A 21,468-nucleotide genomic window follows, 5' to 3' on the forward strand; every position below is an offset into this window, starting at 1 on the left:
AACCAAGAAAAATGATCATCCTTTAATCCCAGCACACTGGAGGCAGAGGCAGGCAGATCTTTGTGAGTTCAAGGCCAGCCTGGTCTACAGAGCGAGATCCAGGAAAGGCACAAAGCTACACAGAGAAACCCTGTCTCGTAAAACAAAAAAGAAAAAAAAAAAGATCATTTAATGGAAACTGATAGTGTCTGGCATTTGACAGACCAAATTATAGATACTTTTCCATGTATTATTATGATATGTGTGTGTAACTTCTAGCCTTTTATTCTATGTGTAACTTATGGCTATATCTTGAATAAAATTCAGCTCCAACTGGATGCTTTGTCTCCAAAGGTGATCCTGGTGGACCACCGCCATTTCTGTGCTGACTTGAAGAACTGTCTTTACTGTAGTCTGCTGCATATATTTATGCACTGTTATGTGCATAAGGACCATCTCTTCCACTCACATATTGGTCTAGTCTTACCTTGTTTTCATTACTAAACACTTACTAAATTGTGAAAGGTAGGACAAACTACACTCGTGTGATTCAGATGCACACATCTGGACTTAGGTCTCTGCAGATGAGTTAAAGTGGCAGTCACCTGTATCTAAAATACAGCAAAAAACTCTTTTCTTGATTGCAGCTGAAAGCACTCACGGATACTACCAAACTAGCCAGCAAAAACCCAGAAACTAACCAACTCACCAGAAAATCGTTACAAGATTATTATTGGCAGATAAGGTAAGTTTTGAATGAGTCCTGCATACATCACACATTTATTAAGCAGATTAGACGACATGCTGTGCTTCCTTTGGGATTTATACAATTTGAAAAATAGAACTTCCTACCCTTTAAGAGATTACAGAAACGTTGCCAGTCTTTGCTGAAGACTCATGTTTGTGTAGAAGACAGTTCATAGAACTACCATGAGAAAACACTAGTAGGTTTAAATATGTACTGTTTCTTGATGAAAAACTTGGCAAACTTTCCGAAGAGAAAGTCTGGAGCTGGAAAGTAGAGTAACTGAAAAGGAAAGAGGACTCAGTTTAAAAGTAGGCTTGAGCAGACAGAAAAGTCAGTGAACTTAGAGATAAGAGCTTGGACATGCTGAGACTGTGAAACAGAAAATCACAGACTGGGCGACCCGAGAGCCCTTACTTTGACTGACACTTATCATAGGAGCTCCAAAAGGTTGTGACAGACCTGCAGAAGCTTGAAGCCACGGTGAAGGAGAATGTGTCAGAGGAGGATACTGACCTAACAGCATGCAGACAGGAAGCAGAAAGAGAGGAAAGGAAAGGGGAAGGTCTAGGTACAAGATGGAGCCATTTAAGTCATGCTCAAGTGACCTACTTCCTCCAGCGAGGCCCCACCACCTACCAGTGGTACAAACAGATTATGTACCCATCCTTTAGTTAAGTTAGACTCCTGATGATCTAGTCACTTAACAGTACCATCCTTGGAGTATCCAAATGGGTTGTTTTTGGAGATGGGGCCTTTAAAGTTGATTAGGTCCATGGTCATGGGTGGTGGGTTTTAATAAAAGGACTTTTGAGAGTGAACTCTCTCCACCATGGAGATGATACAGGTCGAATACTGAATGGTATTTCTCTACCCTCAAGTATTTTAAATAATAATAGTCTTTCCCCAGCACCTTCCTAGAAGTAACTGATACTCTGGATTATCCTCATCACTACTTCTCATCAAAATCTCTGGAGATTCTGAGACCTGAAAATATCTGAATTGTTCCTAAATTCGTGGCTTCAGGGCTGCTCAAATAGAACTTAAAACTTATGGGAGGACACCATTGTATCAGAGCGAATAAAAGCACTCACTGGTTTACACTGTTTGATCATAAATAGTAGAGTACCAACCGGAAATAATGGAAGTGTCACATAGACAGCAGAAACATCACTAAGATGCCAGGGCTCCCAGCCCCTTTCTTTACTCCTTTCTTCCAGCATCTTTTGTCAGTTCCTTTTGGATCTTTCTGACTCCTCAGCTTGAGATTTCCCCTTTTCCAGAAAGCCCATTTTAGCAGAGTGCTTTTGAATAGTGATAAAAACCTTTGCAGAGTCCATTTCTACTGGGTTTTCTGTGGATAAAAGAAATGCATCCTAAGATAGAGGGTCCAGATGTGGGTCAAGTAGGAGGACCAGATCGGTTCAGTCCAGTGTGTTCTTCTGCAGTGTTCCAGGTGACTTACTGTAGAAGTAACTGTCTTATTCAATAAGAAACACAGAACCAATGCAAAGAAGAAAGCCAAAAGGTCAGAGCTAAGAGCTAAAAACCTTACCCTTCCTCTTGCGGTGGTCCTACCTCTCCGAAAGAGACCTACTTCCTGTGTGTCTGCCTTTATATAGACTTTCTGTTCTGCCTTCTCAGTGGTTGTAAACCCAACCACATGACCGCCTCGTCACTGCCTGTCTGTACAGCCCTCCAGGTCTTCTATGGTTGGTATTGAAATTAAAGGTGTGTGTCTCCAATGCTGGCTGTATCCTTAAACATACAGAGATCTACCTAGCTCTGCCTACCAAGTGCTGGGATTAAAGGTGTGCACTACCACTGCCCAGCTTTCGCTATGGCTTGCTAATAGCTCTGACCTCTTGGCTTTCTTCTTTGCATTGGTTCTGTGTTTCTTATTGAATAAGATGGTTACTTCTACAACTTACAATTCTAACCTAGCAGACCATTCTTGGTCTGCAATTATTTTCACAGTGACACAAAGCGGCTGTATGAGGCAGAAAGGGAAAAGGACCACTGCCTACTGCACAGTGTTTTACAGACTTGGAAACAGATGAAATCTCTCCGGCAAAAGCAAGGATTTACAAGCACCCCAGTAAAGCTGCAGTTTTATAGGTAAGTGGTCACTCTATTTGTGTCCATTGGTCTCTGGATACAGAGAATTCACACTTTCTGGGAAAAGATGTAGAAGAAACATAGTTATTTCATGTACTTGGTAAAGTCCTGTGTCTTGAATAAATAAACAAATCTTACAAATCAGCTAGAAGGTAGCTTGAATTAAAAGTGGCCAAAGGGTTTGGGCAGATATACCCCAGGAGGTAAGTGGATGGGCAATGAACACATGAAAACATGCTTAGCAACATGTCAGAGAGAAATGTAAGTTAAAGCCACGGAGAAACATTATTAATAACTGTCCAAATGGCTAAGCACAAAAAGTCATTAACAGATGCTGCCAAGGATGCCGGGGAGCAAAAATCTCCACTTGTTGCTGAGGGACACAGAGGTGGTCTGGCACTTCTTCACAAAGTTGAATGTGGACCCCAATCATACCCCATATATAAAATATGGTGAAACATACTTTAAATAATTAGATCGAGTCATAAAAGTGCATCTACTATATGGGTATTCTAATTTAGAAATCATGTAAGCTGTTTATGAACTCCAGAGAAGTAACTAGGTCCCTCTTAACAACTCTTTGTCCTGAGTCCATCTTTTTCAAACTGGTAAGGGTGAGTTGTTTCAGGCAACTAGGGAAGGCATGTTGCCCTGCTATGTAGTAGCTTTTAACAAAAGTGCTTCTGACAGTTTCTAAACCCAAACCCAGCATGGAATTTTATCTTAACCTCCCAAATCAATTCGAGCTTGAACTTGCTTTTAGTCTTTTAACCCACTCGACATACCCATGTACCATGAACTCCAAAGGATAGCTACAGATACCACAAGGCTATTCAGAATTGTGGCCTTGAGTACATAATATATGTTCCCCAAATCTTGTTTCCACTGCTTTGAACTCCAGTCCTACCAGAGGCCCTCAGTGTGGGCTCTTCCTAGCATTCAACAGATTTGGGCTGGGGTTTACCACAGTGCTCTTGCTTTGAAACTCCTGAACTAAACCCCAGAGTGTCAGTTACTAGGTTGGTCCTAGCAGGGCTTAGCTCCAGTGATCCTAAAGTATCGTTCAGATCAACTAGAAAAGCAGCATGTTCAGTGCTCCTGAGAATTCTTTTTCCTGGACAATTTTACCCTGATTGTACTACCACCCAACCTAGTCCTGGTAGATCCTAACTAAACAAGATTGTAGCCTATGGTGGTATTTTATTTGTACTAAAATGTGATTTGTATGTTAATAAATAAAGTTGCCCAGGGGTCAGAGCTGTTAGAGCCATAGGAAAAGCTGGGCAGTGTAGATGTATCCACCAGTCTTATTAAATAAGAAACACAGAAACAATGTAAAAGAGAAAGCTGAGAGGTCAGAGCTCAGAGCTAAAATCTCACCCTTCCTCCTGCGGTGTCCCAGCTTCCCGAAAGAGAGCTATATCCTGTCTGTTCCTCTATTTATAGTATTTTGTTCTGCCTTCTCATTGGTTGTAAACCCAAACACATGACTGCCTCATCACTGTCTGAATGTACAGCCCCCTAGGTCTTAAAGGTATATGTCTCCAATGCTGGCTGTATCCCTGAACACACAGGGATCTATGGGATTAAAGGCGTGTGCCACCACTGCCACACTCTTGCTATGGCTCTAATAGCTCTGACCCCCGGGCAACTTTATTTATCAACATACACTCAAAATCACATTTCAGTACAATTAGATTACCACCACAGGGCAGTGATGGTGCACGCCTTTAATCCCAGCACTTTGTAGGCAGAGCTAGGTAGATCTCTGTGTGTTCAAGGATACAGCCAACATTGGAGACACACACCTTTAATCTCAATACCAACTATAGAAGACCTGGAGGTCTGTACAGACAGGCAGTGGTCTGTACAGACAGGCAGTGGTCTGTACAGACAGGCAGTGACAAGGCAGTTATGTGGTTAGGTTTACAACCAATGAGAAGGCAGAACAGAAAGTGTATATAAAGACAAAAACACAGGAAGTAGGTCTCTTGGCTGAAGAGGCTAGCTGCAGCAGACGGTAAGGCTCTTAGCTCTGATCTCTTGGCTTTCTTCTTTGTATTTGTTCTGTGTTTCTTATTTAATAAGACGGTTGGTTACATCTACAGTAGCCACTTTTCCAGAAAAGACAACTTGTAACAAGGAAGCTTGGCACCGATATGCTGTCTCCTTCTTGCGTTTTGGTTGGGGCACAGAATCTGATGTTTCCTAATAATATTCCTAAGTGAGGTAGTTGAGTGAACAGCTAGATGTATGTTAGAAATAAAAATGTGGAAGCCAGTAGCTTAGTTTTCACTACTAATGCCACCAGTGTCCATGATACTCCTTAAGGAAAGGGGAGACAGTGAGATTAGGAGAGGCTCAAGAACAGATACTTGAGAAACAGCTTTAAGTGGCTTAGAGGAGGAGAGACCAAACACAAGGCAGAGGAACATCAGTGAGCACTTTATGTATGTACAGTAGGAAAGAACATCTGGCCATGATGAATGCTTCTGAGATACTGATTGGCTTTCTGACATGGAGGAGATGACAGTCTCAGCTAAAGCATGTTTTATACAAGTAGCAGTGGCTGACAGGAACTAGCAGGAAGTTGAAGAGAAAGCTGATCGTCTTATTCAGGCTAGAAACTCACCTTGTCAAGTGTGAGCATCACTTCATTCAACTTAGAGAGACCTGGGCTGGTGAGATGGCTCAATGGGTGACAGCAGGTGCTGCCAAGTGTGACAACCTGAGTTCAGTCCCCAGGACCCACATGGTAAAAGGAGAACTGACTCCTGGGCCATGGTGTTCCTGCGTGTTGTATCCAGAGTCCCCAAAGACCACCAAGAGATCAAATCCATGCAAAAGCAAAGAGTCTTTTTAATGTGAGTTAACTCAGGCCTCTTCATCTTTCTGACACAGCAGCAGAGCAGGAGAGACCCAGGGTAGCAATGGGGCAGGGTTTTTATAGGGTGTTAAGCAAGGGAGATTTTAGGGTCTACAGACTGCATAGTAACAGACTCGGGATTGGTGTACCTCCCATTCAGAGGTGCTGTCCTTGGCTTAATTAGTCAGCTTGCAGCTGCAGGAAAACTCTTATCTCTTACAGCGGTTGCTGTGGTCACTACATTTTTTCTTTATTATGAACTGGTTAGTTGTAACTTTTAATTTTTAATTTTTACCATATGGGGACATGCTGTGGGATGTTCTGTATGCTGTGAATATGTGTTGCTCTGATTGGTTGATAAATAATAAAATGCTGATTGGCCAGTAGCCAGACAGGAAGTGTAGGAGGGGCAAGCAGATGAGGAGAACTCTGGGAAGAGAAGGGCTGAGTCAGGAGTCGCCAGCCAGACACAGAGGAAGAAAGATGTCTGAGTAGAACTGAGAAAAGGTACCAAGCCATGTGGCTAAACATAGCTAAGAATTATGGGTTAATTTAAGTGTAAGAGCTAGTCAGTAATAAGCCTGAGCTAATAGCCATACAGTTCGTAATTAATATAAGCCTCTCTGTATTTATTTGGGTCTGAGTGGCTGTGGACCAGGCGGGACACAAGAAAACTTCCAACTACAGGGACATCTGGTAGAGTTTTTTTGTAACTAGTTCTAGGCCCAAGGTCAGGGGCTCAAGGGTACATTGTGCTGTGCCAGGGGCCTACATCCTATTGGGTCTTTTCTGCAGCCTGTCATGGCTGCAGAATGGCCAAGGCAGGGGTCTGGGCAAGGGCCTTGGTTCCTCAATGTGTATGAGCCACTCACCCCTACCTAAATTAACAAATACATGAATATATATATATATATATATATATATATATATATATATATATTTCATATATAGACACACACAACTTTTTAAAAGGCAGAGAGAAACTGTCTGAGCTGCTTGCTACCAGCTACTGTATCCAAACCACAACACTGGTAAATACAGGGAACTCAAGTTCATGTAGGTATGTCTTCACTTATGTTCTATGTTGGTTACTACTACCTGGAGCAATTCAAATCACTAAGAAATGTCTAAGATCAGAAGATGTGAGAAGGTGAATGCAAGCCACACAGGGGAGACCCTACACTTATAGACCAACCAGAATCTTGTCATTTTCCAAACGGTACAGAATAAAAAGGAGTCCACAAACCCAAGATCACTCTACCTCAATAACTGTCCCAATGGGATTCTAGATTGAATGGCCTAAGGACACATGACTAATGACACCCAGTCTCTAACTTACTAATAACACTGGTTCTCCAAATTACTGTCTATTAGAATCACCCGGGACTTGTAAGAAACCACTGTTCCTATTTAATTGGTATGGTGCATGGTCTGAGCCCAGGAGTCTTAAAATTGAATTTCCCTGAGTAATTTAATAAGTTATAAAGTTTGAGCCATTGCATTAAAGTAAATAAGTCAGCTGATTCCATGCTGATGGCCGTGAGTCAGAGAAAAGTAATAATGGCTATCCTTTGTCTTACTGTGAATGTTTGGCCGTGCACTTTACGTAAAATGCCACCTGCATTCGGCCTTCACATCCACCTGACTCTCAGATGAGAGCAGGCCTAGAGCACTCCAGTCGTTTGTCTGAATTTTGTAGTGCCACTAATGAGGCTGGGTTTTCAATACATGTACCCTGGTCTCAAGCCTGGACTGGTATTATACGCAGTGGCATCCCTGTGTTCTGTTTCAGACGGACAAAGCATATATTTTAAACAGCTCTACTAGGATATACTTCACAGTTTGTCAATTTTTAAATCTATTCCAGAGTCTTAGAGCACTTACATCACCCAAAAAGAAGCCACCGTCCTGTTTGTGATCATTCCTCACATGTGTGGATAGGTTTCACTTCTCCTGTGACTGCATCTTACTGAGGAATTGCTGGGTCACATGGTAATAACCTGGTTAGCATTCTGAGGAACCTCCAGACTGCTTTCCAGAGTAGCTGTACCCTTTTACACTCTGAACAGAGCATACATACAACTCCCTCCCTAAAGCTTAAAAATAAAAACTGAAACTTTGAACTGAAAAGCACAAATCCCCCAGTTAAGAAAATTCAGCTCCCAGGACAGTTACTTTCTAAAAATGTTCCAGATAAGTGGAACTTTATTGAATTGTAGTAGTGCCCGCTGCACAAGTCTGTGAGGACTGAGTCAATGTGTATCAAGTACTTAGGGCACACATGCTCAGTAAGTACTGGGAGTTAACCAATGCCAACAGTAACAGAAACGGTCGTGGCACTGTGAGCTCCTGGCTGTTAGCACATCAGCCCCAGAGACTAGCTGGAGTGTGTACCCGCTGTCCCTCCGGTCCCCGACCTCTACACCAGTTCTTGTTTGCATAGCTTAAACCACGAGAGACAAAAACGAGATTCCAGATGCATGGCCTTCAGTTTACATTATCCCCATTCTCCTGGCTGCTTTTCTCACCTGAGAAGAGAGAGATGGCCTCCGAAAAGGCTGCAAATGCTGGTGGCAGATTTACCCATGAGGAAGAAACCGGTGAGATGGCAGAAAAGCTTAGCAAATTGGTTTTTTGGCTTTTTTGTTTTTGTTTTTGTTTAATTTATCTCTGACAACTCCCAAATACCTACATTACTTCTGCTCTAAACAATTTTATTTATTGTTAATTAGGATAAAAATGAACACATGGGATGAGCAGAACCAAGCGGAAACATCAGGAGTATCTGGGAAAGAAAGCAAAGAAAAGCCATTTCAGAATGGAGACACACAGGAGGTATGTAGTGTGCGCCATGACCCCCGGCTGTCTTAACTCGTTGGAGGCTTTCATTGCTTGGTATGTGCTTCTTGGTACATGCAACAGATACCAGACAAATGCAAGCGTCAACAGTTTACATGCTAAATTATACGCCCTTCTGTTTTTGGTTTCCAGAGACTCCCCTATCCAGCTCCAGACCCGGAAGGAACGGAAGTGGAAAAGATAAAGCCAATCACGCTGGTGCCACAGCTTTCTTTCACAGCAGAATTAACAAACCTTTCCAAGTGTTCACTGTAAGCACCTCAGAGAGCTGTTTCTTCCTCACCAGTCACCTGCTGGACTGTTCTAATAACAGTGTCAGATGTCCTGAGTCCCGGGCACTGGACACTGTTGCATTTGTATATATTCGTTTGCACATTCCATTGTCCCCCCTGCTCTATGGAGTGGGATGCTGTCCTCATCTTGGAAGTGGGGGAGTTTATTCTAATGGAAGGTAAAGTTGCTCTAGGCCACAAATCAAGTACATTCCTGAGGAAGGACACAAACCATTTGAACTTGAGTACAACCTATACTGTCTTTACCAGCAAGCCCGATATATTAGTGAGCTTTACACTTTGTCATGGTAGAAATTTTTATTCAGGTAGAGATGGTGGATGTAAAGCCATTGTTATTATATTGTCACCATGCTCATGATGGAACACCTAGTGTTTATGAAAACTGTTCATATCAAGAGGGCCCCTTGGACAGTTCCTTTTTTTGACAGTACAAATTTCATTCCTTCCCAGATTTCTTCCTTGTCCTTGCCTATGACATTATGCACACACAAATATACCCATTTCTCTCATCCACTAGGCTTACAGATCCCATCTCCCATAAACAGGACATTGCATCTTAGGGCACTGAACTGCATCTGGTTTTCTACTTCGTAATCCCAGAGGAGGCAGAACAAATTCACGTTGAGTATTGTGAATGCATCATTTAGCACCGAGTTGGGACGTGGACGATACCCCAGTAAATACTTACAAGCAAATGGATAGATCGTTATATTAAAAAAAAAAAAAACCCACAAAGAATAGCAAACAGAAGGGCACAATTAGCACCACCCTCTTTCTGAGCAAAGGTGCAGCAGAAAAGCAGCCTTTTATTTGTCCTTTAATGGGGGGCCTAAGATAATTTATTAGGTAAAACGTGTACAAAATACCCATCAAAAAGAAGGAAGGGAAATGAACCAAGAAAAGAAATTGGAGGGCATCTGGGCCGCAGTGAAGAAATGGCCAGCATGACCGATCCATTTGGGGGAAGGTCTTTATCGTGAATAAGAGAGAGAAAATATCCAAAGGCATCTGGAAGAGTCCATAGCAGAGAGAAGGAGGAATAGACTGGGCATGGCCAGGGCTGTCTATGAGAGGGGAAAGAGCATCAGAGAGCAGCAGATAGAGCAGTGAGATACACAAGAGAGCAGGGGGGGACAACTGGTGCGGATTATAGGGAGGAGGATTAGATTAGAGTATAAGGAGGCTAGCTGGGAGGAAGGACTCCTTTGGGCGATGGAAAACCCCAAGTTCCTGAGGAATGCTGGCTTCTGTCTAATGGCCAGACATCCTTCTGTAGTCCAGCTTGGGCTTATTTCTAGACATATGGAGAGCCTGAGGCCTGAGAGAAGGAAAGAGGAGAGAGGAAAGAGGATCCTCCATGTCAGAAAACCTAGAAAAGGCTTAGTGTGGTTAAGGCAAAAGGAAATACAGTTTCCAAAGCCATGACTGTCAGATAGTGTGGCTGGCTGCCAATTTACAGATGAACAAAATCGATTCTTTAGAAAGGAGTAAAATATACTAAGGCCAGAAATGAAAAGAATACAGAAACAAGGGGAGGGTTAAAGATGGTTTACGGTGGAAGAAAGGGGGTGCTGTTTCCTGAAGATAATAATATAATTTTGAATTGATAAATTTTCATAACATAGAGAGCACGGTCTATGGTCTATAAGGTCCTCAGCAATTAGGATGTCCACACAAGATTTGACTTTCAAATATGCTCAGTTTATTCAAACAAAATTCCTTATAATGTCATGATAATATAAAAAGTTGAAACAGATATCTCACCAAGCAGGAATGCTGCTGCAGGCTTTTCCTGGGGAAATCTCTGGTGAGAACACTTCTGAGCCTTGTAGGCTTTACCCACATCTGCCCTGAAGTCCCTCAGCTGTGGCAAGTGGAAGGATGGCATTGAAGGAGGTCCAGGAAGTACTCAAGAATGCTGGCCAGCAGCCTGTGCAAGCCGAGTGACAGTGCCAGAAGTCCAGCAGCTACTGAGGCCAGAGCCACAAAGAGTCTCAAAGACTTCTCACTGATGGGTATCAACACAGAGGCTGGAAAAGCCCTGTCTTGGGAGCATGGCAGTGTGATCCTAGAGACCATTCCCCAAGTTCCAATTGTATCATGCCATTGTGCGGTTATCAGGGCTCTCCTCTGGGGGCTGGTTCCCCAGCACACTGAACGCCACCTTGGGGTCAGTTCATTAGCATATCAAGGGTTGTCCTGGGGTAGGCTATATCTGAGCTGTGGGGTGGCCTCCCAGGGGCTTGCTTATGAGGCCTACATTTCTGGTGGCAATCTTTGCATCGTATTTCAAGTCACATAAAACGTGACTTGGTTTTATACTTACGTTCCTAACACATAATCTATTTGGGAGTAGGTTGTTATAACTACTTTCAGAGGATAACCCACAGGGCAGCTTTCTCTGGGGTAATTGGGAAGGTGAAGGAGACAAAGGGGAGGTAGAATAAGCATTGTCTGTCCCCTGACCTTCTGTGAGTGTTACAAGAGGCGTAGATAAAGAATGGGAAGGGACTCAGGCCCATAAATTGATTGTGGCAGAGGGCAGAAGTGGGGTTCAGGCCTGTGCCTAGGGCTTACCTCCTAAGAACAGTTCTAAGATCAAGCCTTAATCCTCACTGGGCCAGTTGTTCTGTGGCTGAGAAGACAGAAACTGGCTAGGTGAGTGAACAGACACAGGGAAGACTGGGGATTTCCTGTCACTAACCGAGTGATTTTATGGCCAGCAAATGTTTCTATAGAGACCCCAGGAAAGTAGCATATTGTCTCACCTAGGGGCAAACACAGCCTGAAGCCTAAGGGATTTACAGTTCTTTTAACAGAAAAGAACAGTGATGTGTGTGTGCGCACGTGCGCGTGCATGTGCACGCGCAGTTTTGTTGTCGTTTATGTAAACCCTCCACTCCCATGCCAAAGTCTCCCCCTTCCCTCTCTTATAAGACATCGGGTGGGTGTTATAGTGTCTTTAAGATAGGACTTGGCAGAATTAACAGCCAAACCTTGATTTTAGTTCCTTTCTATTTTTGAATGTGCATATTTCTTCAAAAATGATTGACTGTAAAAAGGATATTTTTACCACACACAGGCAGGTGCTATTTGACTTAAAGACAGAATTTATCTTCTGAAATAATCATTTTTTTAACATCCTAAGGTAATTTTGGGGAAAAAAATAACATTTTACATTGTCTCTGATTTTGTGGGTCATCTAATGGTTTGTTTGATTTTTTTTTAGATATGAGCAAAAGAGGAGAGCCAAAATTCAGAAGCTTAAATATTTTATCAAAATATTTTATAATGATAAACAGGTTTCCTGCACTTCCATATCTCCCCTACAGTTTGATTTTAAAGTCATGTTTCAACAGATTTTTAACATTCAACTCTTATATTGGCCTGAAACAATCTGCTTGGAGGTATGCTGTTTTCATTTATGTTTCTGTCTTATTTTATGCCCAATGTGTCATTTTTCTTGTTAATGCCTGTTATATACGGTAGTTTATTTCTTTATATGAAGGAATGCCTTATTTCTACAACTACCCATGGATTTACAATTAGTAAATGCATAATCTACCTCTGCTATGGTCTTTCATGTCTTAAGTACGAACCCCTGATCTCCGAGGCTCACCTGTTTAAATACATAATCCTCAGTTGGTGGCACTATCTGGGAAGGCTGTGGAACCTGCAGGGGGTGGAGCCTTGCTGGAGGAAGTGGGTCACCGCAAAAGACAGAACTGAGGTGTTCTAGCTGGTCCCCACTTCCCGTTCTTGCTGCTTGGTGAGGGAGGTCGCAGTGTGACCTGCCAGCTTCCTGTTCCCACCTTAACTCTGAATAAGACGTAACAGAACAATGCCATTTTCATATAGCAGTTTTCAAAAATGATACAAATGTGTTATTGATTGTTCTTCTGTTTTTCTGTGGTCCCTGTTTTGCATTTTGGTGAGTTCTCAACCATTTATTTTATGTTTAGGTTTATGAAATAAGTAAAAGGACAAGTTTACTGGTTAAACTCTATCTGCCTTTACCCAACAAGACAGAGCTGAAAGACAAGACTGTCCTGGAATATACAGAATTTAGTTCTGATAAACTGGTCATACCTGTGGATGGAGGCGTAGGAAGCAGTGAGTGATTCCAATCTCTCCCCTCACTTTCTTCATGTGTACCAAATCCTAAATGAACCTGGGTCGTACTCCTGAGTAAAGAATCTTAGCTGCGTCTTCTGTGACAAAACCCTTCCTGGGAAGACACAACACACATGTCTACTCACCCCAAATAGGGATCCCACAACAGAGCAAAGAATGGAGACCACCAAAGTCCAACTTTGTGAAACAATGAGTTTTATTGTAGTTACTTACAGGGGCAGAGAAGACAGCTGCATCCCCAAAGCCCACCCTAGCATGAGTGACAGCTCACAAAGCTGGGAACTTGGAGCACACCTGAACAGCCTGCACTCAGCTCAGCAGGTTGGAAGGCATCCTTTCCAGGTGCCTCAGTTAGTCTAAACCATTTCCAGGCAGCCTGGCTGGTCTCTGCCTCTCCCAGGCAAGCTGGTCTGGTCTCAGAGTCTTCTTTGAAGCCCAGCTTCCCTTCCTCTCAGAGGGATTCCCAACTTTTATTGCTCATTCTGGCAAGGAAGGGGTCTAGTGAATCTGGTCAGTTTGAGGGACTTCCTGAAGCTGTTTGAGTTGTTTCCCTGCAGGGTAGAATGTTTCACTCTGGAGGTAATTTACACGACCCTGGCTATGATAGCACCTGCCTGTAATCCCAGCTCTCCGAAGGCCCTGAAGGATGAAGAGTTCTAGACCAGCCTGGACTCCATAGCAAGTCTCAAAACAAACAAACAAACAAACAAACAAACAAATCCCATTTATAGTATTTGGTTACAAAAAAAAAAAATTACTCCAGGTGTCAAAAGCTAGATTGTTTAAAACTTTGTCTTGAATTAGGTCTTTGGGAAATTTAAATATTGCCCTGAACACCTGTCTGTGCTTCTCCTAGTCCTAAGGAGCATTGTGGGTTCTGGAATGTGAGCTCTGGGCTCTGGGGGCATGTATTTGGGGGGGAGGGTGTCTGTGTGGGTGTAAGTTTGTGTGGGGTATGTGTATTTGTGTGGTATGTAGGGGGTGTAAGTGTGTGTGTGTGTGTGTGTGTGTGTAATTGTGTGGGGTGTATTTATTTGTGTGAAGTGTGTCTATGTATGTATGTGTGTTGTGTATTCATGTGATATGTCCTTGTGTGCACAGGCCAGAGGTAGATGCTGGTTATCTTTCATCAGTCATTCTTTACCTTATTTTGAGACAGAGTCTTTTACTAAACCTAGGCAGGCTGGCCAACAAGGATCTGCTTGCCCCTAACTCTCAGTCTAGGATTGGAGAGGTGTGCCCCTTACTCCCCAGTCTGGGATTGGAGAGGTGTGCCCCTGACTCCCCAGTCTGGGATTGGAAAGGTGTGTCCCTGACTCCCCAGTCTGGGATTGGAGAGGTGTGCCCCTAACTCCCAATCTGGGATTGGAGAGGTGTGCCCCTGACTCCCCAGTCTGGGACTGGAGAGGTGTTCCCCAGCCTTCCAGTCTGGGATTGCAGAGGTGTGCCCCTAACTCCCAGTCTGGAATTGGAGAGGTGTGTCCCTGCCTTCCAGTCTGGGATTGCAGAGGTATGTGTCACATGCCTCCCAGTCTAGGATTGGAGAGGTATGCCCCTGACTCCCCAGTCTGGGATTGCAGAGGTGTATGTCACATGCCTCCTAGTCTGGGATTGCAGAGGTGTGCCACCTGCCCAGCTTTTTACTTGGGTGCTGGAGAACTGAACTCAGGTCCTGTTCTGAGCTATCTCCCAGTCCAGGGCTTTGCTTCTGACTTCCTCTCTTTTAATGACTGTAGGGATGCTACAGGATGTGTCTGCTATTCTTGAATCAGTATAAAAAGTAAAGAGAAAAGGAAAAAAAAAGGGACTCAGAAAAGGGATGAAGGAAAGAAGGGCATTTTCTATCCCTTTGTTATTCGATTACTTCACTCTTCTTGTGCAAGTAGACTAGTTATCACGTCTCTGAGAACCCAGAACAAGCCCCGCCCCCCAGATTCCTGTCTTTCATCTTCTCAGGGGCTTTGCCTCTATTTGAGCCTATCAGATGTAAAGGAAGGAGGTATGAACAAATGAACCAGGAGAAAGCCAAGAAAATGTGAGTCAAAAACAAAGCAAATAACTAGGAAGGACAGGCTGAAGAGCAGTCTTCTTGGGTCCATAGAGACCAGAAAATTCTTTTCTCCTACAGAAACCTTGGAGCTACGACTAAGGACCCAAAACATATGGGAGCATCGCAGTAGTTTCACGTAGTGGTGGTAAATGCTGAGGTGGGGGAGAGAAGATGCAGGAATGTAAAGAGAGAAAGTCTGGTTCATTTTTAAAAAGAGTTAGTGTGTGTAAGGTGTGTGTGTGTGTGTGTGTGTGTGTGTGTGTGTGTATGTGTATGGGCGTGTTCCCTCATGATCACTCATGGAAGCTAGAAAGAGGTGGTGTATCCTTTGGAGCTAGAGTTACAGGCATTTGTGAGAGGCCCAGTGTGAGTTCCGGGATTCTAACTCTGGTCCTCATGATTGAGTGGCAAGTGCTCTTAACCACTGAACCACCCCATCTGCCTCTATTTTTTTTTCTGCCAATGATCCTTTCTTACTAGAAGAAGCCATGGGAAGAATGGTTACAAAATCCCAGGCATAAGAAATGGAGAGATGCTCATCTCTGTTTGGCTCAATGTTTTCCACTCATTTGCAGTCTGAGGCAGTCCACCTGTGGTATCTTAGAGGGGAGGTGAAGAGTACCAAGATGGAGGCCAGAGGCTGCCATTGAGTAACTTCTACCATTGTGCTCCATCCACCCTGTTGTTTTTGAAACTGAGTCTCTCCCTGAACCTGATGACCATCAGGTTGGCAAGCCTGGCTGGATAGTTGAGCTCCAGGATCCACCTGGCTCTGCCTCCCCAGCTCTGGGATTACAGATAGCTTTCCTATGGGTTCTGGGGATCCAAACTCATCTCCATGCTTGCACAAGAGGCATTTCTGTTTGTTTGTTTGTTTGTTTGTTTGTTTGTTTGTTTGTGGAACTCACTCTGTAGCCCAGGATGGCTTCAAACTCACGGAGATCTGCCTGCTTCTGCCTCCCAAGTGCCCGCCCGGCTCATAAGAGGCATTTTACACACCAGTCATCTTCCCGGCCCCTCAACTTGTGAGTTTCTAAAGTAGTGATGTGTTTTAAATGTCTTTTGTAAACAGATGTGCCTTTTAATCTCGAGGGGAGTGAGAATGAAGAGCTTTGTCTTTTAACCTCAGGGAAACTTAGCTATTCCCTCTCGTGGGCTTTGGATGAGAACGGAATCCCTCTAACGCCTGTGTCGCAGTCCTTGCGATCGGCATACTGCAGGTAATAAACGTTTCCTGTTTGAAACAGTTCTGCATCTCACAAGACACCCCATAAGATGTGCATGTAAAGGGGGTGCAGACAGCGGTCGGCTGCCGACTTTCCTTTTGACTCTTCACACTGTGGCAGGGTTTTCTGTGCAGGGTGATGTGTTTCTTCACTGCTTAGGTTTCCAGTCACGTGGACAACTGGAGAGGCATTTCCTTAACTTACAAAGGCCCAGACTCCCAAAGAGTTCGTTTCTGAGGACTTAAATTTTCCCAGTCATTCCAGATGGCTTGGTGGAAGGAAAGTCCTAGAATTCTAGAATGTCCTTCCATTGCTCCGTCTGCACAGTGTGAACTTCAGCTCTCCAGCTGGCCTTGAGCCAAGAGACAGTGCGGCTGACGTGGTGTTTGTTGGTGGAAATGGTTCTCGGCTGGTGGGGACTTGGCCTCAGTTGAATGTCAGCAGAATATCTAGGGAAGTCACTGCAACGTGGTTCTGAGGTTTGTGATATTTGATGAGGCAGATGTCATGGGACTCTGGAATCCAGTGACAGCTTCCTTCCTAAGAAGGTAACTTGTGTAAATTTTTCTCTCCAGTCTACTTGTGAACATTCAAGTTTCGTCTCAAGCTTTGTGTTCTGGGGCATGTGGGCTAACACTGTCCCAAGAGGAAGGAAAATTCGTTGCAAGATGTCAAGGGTGTCAGCTCTTAGAGATCTTTCATAACAAAGATAGAAAAATAGTTCAACTTCGAGTTCAGAAATAGGAAATAAAAGGAAGACTGGCCCGGACTCCGCCTGGCACGTCTGTGACTTCGTTCGCAGGCACCATGTCCTGGGGTGGGTCAACCACAGCTTGCTAACAGCTGTCAGAGACGTGAGAGGAGACACAGGTAAAAGGAGACTATACCAAGTGGACATCACTCTGGGGCTCAAACATTACAGAAGCTGTGTCCAAACTGCAATTCTGGGACCTCAGTTGACAGGCGGGATCTGTTCTTAGGTGCCTACAAGAAAAGTGGATGAAAAGGAAAGAGAAAAATAAAAAAGGAAGCCATGACTGCTCCTCGGTATGGTGGAGGAGAAGGTTTATTGTAGATGTGAGGGAGAGCATAGCCAGAGGCAGAGACATCTGGGAGAGTCCAGAGTGACATGACCCTGAGCCACGTGAGGAGAGACAGGGAGAGGAAAGGGGACCGGTAGGAGACCAAGAGACCAGGAGGATAAAGGGTAGACAAAGGGCCAGGTAACCAAAAGGGCTGGATGATATAGAGAAGGGCAGCCCAGGTCCTGGGATGGAGAGCTGTCGGGGGACAGCATCTGCCAACCATACCCTGTAACAGATAGGGACGGACGGACGGACGGATGGTGGACTGAGGGATTCTGGGAGAACCTGGTGGCCAGGTCTGCTTTGATATGTTAAATAGGTACCTCAGCCATCTGTCCCAGGTTTGAGACCCAACGAAAAGATCTTAGAAACCTACCCAGATTCTTCTAATTAACTTATCTATGAAGACACCAAGTTACTTGACAACTCCAGGCACATACTCTAGGGTTGCCTTCTTTCTGCTCTTAGTCTATTGCTGAGACACTAAGGGTATATTGTGAATCTAGCTTATTTTTATAGCCCCAGTGTTTGAAGATGGTTGTTCATAACTAAAGACACTCTCCTGGCCTATACTGTCTACTAAATCACATTGCTTTTTGTTAGATTTCAATGACTATAATACAACCTAAAATGTTTTGAAAATATTTTTCACACTTATTTGTTTTGTGTATGTATTTTATTTTCACATTTTTTACATATACATGCTGCAGTGCCCGTGGAGGTCAGAGGACAACTTAGAACAGTTTTCTCATTCCGCTATGTGGATTCCAGGAATAGAACTCAGGTTACCAGGATTGGTAGCAGGCACCTTGACCCACTGAGCCACCTGCCAGCCCCTTAGGCTCACTTTTTACATTGTATGCTTTCTTGGTTTTTTACAAACAAATATTTGGATTAAATTTTAGTATTGTGCATCACATAAAATATTTAACTCAACATTATGTTTGGACTACAACCAAAGAGTACTATTCACTTAAGCATCCAGCTCCTCTGCAAATGGAGACAGCACAGATGAGTATCTATAGAGTTTTATCCTTAGCAGGCTTATTATCTTTTAAGTAGACACTTATCAGAAAGCTAGAGTGAAACTAGACCGTGAGGAGCACCAGGGGATCATAAAGAAAAGTTCTGTTTCATCCTTAAATACTGGGTTCCTACCATGGGTGGGCTTTAGCCTGTGTAATGTGTAACCTGCATATTGTATGTAGAGTCACAAAATGTTTTCTCCACATTAGTGTGCTAAGGAATGTTGACGCCAGAGGTGTTCCTGGACTTCCGTGGCCCGTGAACTCACAAAAGCTTTGTGACTGGGCAGATGACATCAGGATTGATCCAAACAATCCAGAGTATTCTGATATAACAGAACTTATTATGGTAAGTTTTAGAAGCCATCAAATGTATTTTATTTACTCATGTATCTCATATACTCCTCCATTATTTGCTGTGTATTTTTCTAGACACTTAGGGTGCATGTAAAAGTGGAATTGAGGGCACGTATGATTTTCAGTCAGTTTAGAGCATTGGAAAGGCATTAGCAATGCATCTGCTGAAATGACTACTTTAGACCTTACCTGATGGTTGGCAGGCTGACCTTTAGGCTAACATCTGTTACACACCAACCATATTATTAGGTACTGAAGGTGATGTATCAAGAGGACTTAAAAATGCACTCTTGCACTCAACACCATTATCTGGTCACTCGTACTCGTCCCTGCAGCCAACTGAACTGCTCTGTGTTCCCAGCAGGCTTTATTTTGACCTCCCTTTGTCAGCTGACAGTGGCTGTCATACCCCCCCTCCGGGTCTGGTGTCCACAGTCCATCCGTATGCCCATTCCCGCCTGTTGTTCATATACAACATTGACATTTTCTCGTTCTGTGTAAGTACTGAGCAGACAGGTTAGAAAGCACGTCAGCTGGAGTCTGTATGTCCACAGGTTGCATGCCTCTCCAGGTCCAATTGCTTCATCCTACTCAGACTGCAATAGACCTCACTGTTGATGGAGCAAAAATAGTGTTCTGAAATAATTTGTGAATTAAAAATAATCTCCTAAGTAAAGACTTTGCATGTTGGTGTTTTACAGTATTTGAGACACAAAGGGCAGGAAATCCCAAAATATTTCCGTCTAGAGCAGTTGCAAGATGAATTTAACTTTGTGTCTGAGGAAGAAATAAAAAGGAGCAAACGCTTCCAGCTGTTGCAGCTGAGAAACGCGGGCCAGCTGGATTTCTTCCTTCTGCAGCAGATGCCGCTCTATGACAAAGAGATTCCAGACGTAGTCTTCCAGGTACTCGGCTCTTATTCAGACACAGCTCATTGTATGATAGAGTTAATATCCAGCTGCTTTAAATCTGTCTTCATTATATGTCTGTATTAATTTTGGTAACTAAGAACGCACAGATCCTTCCTTTCTCTTTAGATAGTAAATGTACAGATCACCTAAGTCCCATCATGTCCTTAGCATGACTTTACAATGTAGTATTATCCCATCTACTTAACAGCCTAAATCCTTTAGGTGTATTCCAGATTGATATAAATGGCATATTTTTGTTTTCATAAAATATGTCACCAATTTTAACATTGGTTCCAGGGAGGAGTCAGGAAAGGAACACTACCATGGTGAATGTAGATATTAGCTGTAACATATCTCAATTCAGATCTTTAGAATCTGGAAAAGGGACAAGAGGAGCGCTGGTCTTGTTGGGTTATATGCAGCAGCCAGCTCAGTTCAACCAGTGACAGTCTGTTACACATGTCCCTTCCAAGCCACACCCTCCAGGAGTACCTGGTGGCTGCCATCCATCTGCAGCTGGGGGAGTATTTGTGCCATGGAATAGTAAATGTTCCAGCTAGGAGCTTCTTCTCTCCCTACTTCAAAAGGACCCGCTTTTAAACACTTTACCAGCACCTCACCAGTTTCGCAGTAAGGGACTGTAAAAAAGGAGGGCCATGAAAGCAGCAAACTGTCAGAACCCTACACTGGAGCTTTAAGAGATAGTTTAAAAACGACTGTTCCCGATCTCTGAGGAAAATCCCTGTCCAGTGGAATTACTGCTGTAGGGTGATGACAGCCAGCTTGGATAAAAATGCCAGAATTGGTGGTGGCGCACACCTTTAAATCTCAGCACTCGGGAGGCAGAGGTAGGCAGATCTCTGTGAGTTTGAGGCCAGCCTGGTCTACAGCGTGGGTTCCAGGAAAGGCACAAGCTACACAGAGAAACCCTGTCTCAAAAAACCAAACAGAAAAACAATAACAACTACAAAAAAGCCATATTCTGATGTCCTCTCAGTCATTTAGAAGCTGCACAAACAAAATTACACAGGACTCATCTCATCATATTTAGAACTCAAGTTGTAGTGGGAACATGCTCACAGCCTAGTCAGGAGTGTCCTGGAAGTTCCTTAGGTGTGGCTCAGAGAGGAAAGAAGAAATGCAAAGTGATGACTTTTCTCCCCATTTTCAAAATGACAATTTTTCTTGGCCATCACTGTAAGTTAGAAAATCAGTAGGTGTAGCATGAATCTTAAAAGTTCTTATTAATAAAGAACAAACTTGAAGCCAGGTATTGGGGTAAACACTGGAAGATCAGAGAGACAGAACAAGCCACAGCTAACCTCACCTGGCCAACTTCTCAGCTGATTTTGTTTCCTCAGACTGGAAGCCTCTGTGTCCTCATATCCGAATGGCTCTCAGCTGAAGTGTGCTGCTTTAAAGACTGAAAAGCTTAACCAGCCAGATGCTGCTAGTTTCTGGTCTCCACGCCTTATATACCTTTCTGCTTTCTACCATCACTCCCTGGGATTAAATGCTCACTCCCTGGGATTAAAGGCATGTGTCTCCATGCCTGGCTGTTTCCAAAGTGGCCTTGAACTCACAGAGATCCCAGAGGGATTTCTGCCTCTGGAATGCTAGAATTAGAGGTGTGAGTGCCGCCATTTTCTAGCCTCTGTATCTAGTGGCTGTTCTGTCTCTGACCCCAGATAAGTTTATTAGGGTACACAATATTTTGGGGAACACACCCCAGATAAGTTTATTAGGGTAACAATATTTTGGGGAACATAATACCACCACAAGTGGGCCTTTCAAATGATTCAGAGGATAAAGGTACCTGC

At 43.6% G+C, this 21,468-nt stretch overlaps 1 protein-coding gene across 3 annotated transcripts in view; it reads left to right on the forward strand.

Moving 5' to 3' along the window:
• Positions 1–21,468, forward strand: part of Cc2d2b (coiled-coil and C2 domain containing 2B) — a 110,651-nt gene that overhangs the window by 35,888 nt on the left and 53,295 nt on the right. For all 3 annotated transcript variants that reach the window (XM_042263452.2, XM_076563078.1, XM_076563079.1), the window contains exons 11-19: positions 627–724; positions 2,702–2,842; positions 8,441–8,543; positions 8,700–8,818; positions 12,090–12,267; positions 12,823–12,973; positions 16,117–16,264; positions 18,591–18,729; positions 19,439–19,642. In XM_042263452.2, the coding sequence (XP_042119386.2) occupies positions 627–724; positions 2,702–2,842; positions 8,441–8,543; positions 8,700–8,818; positions 12,090–12,267; positions 12,823–12,973; positions 16,117–16,264; positions 18,591–18,729; positions 19,439–19,642 (1,281 nt within the window). The remainder of the gene's footprint in view (positions 1–626; positions 725–2,701; positions 2,843–8,440; positions 8,544–8,699; positions 8,819–12,089; positions 12,268–12,822; positions 12,974–16,116; positions 16,265–18,590; positions 18,730–19,438; positions 19,643–21,468) is intronic.

This window comes from Peromyscus maniculatus, chromosome 1 (genome assembly GCF_049852395.1).
Source record: "Peromyscus maniculatus bairdii isolate BWxNUB_F1_BW_parent chromosome 1, HU_Pman_BW_mat_3.1, whole genome shotgun sequence".
In the NCBI taxonomy this organism is placed as follows: Eukaryota; Metazoa; Chordata; class Mammalia; order Rodentia; family Cricetidae; genus Peromyscus; species Peromyscus maniculatus.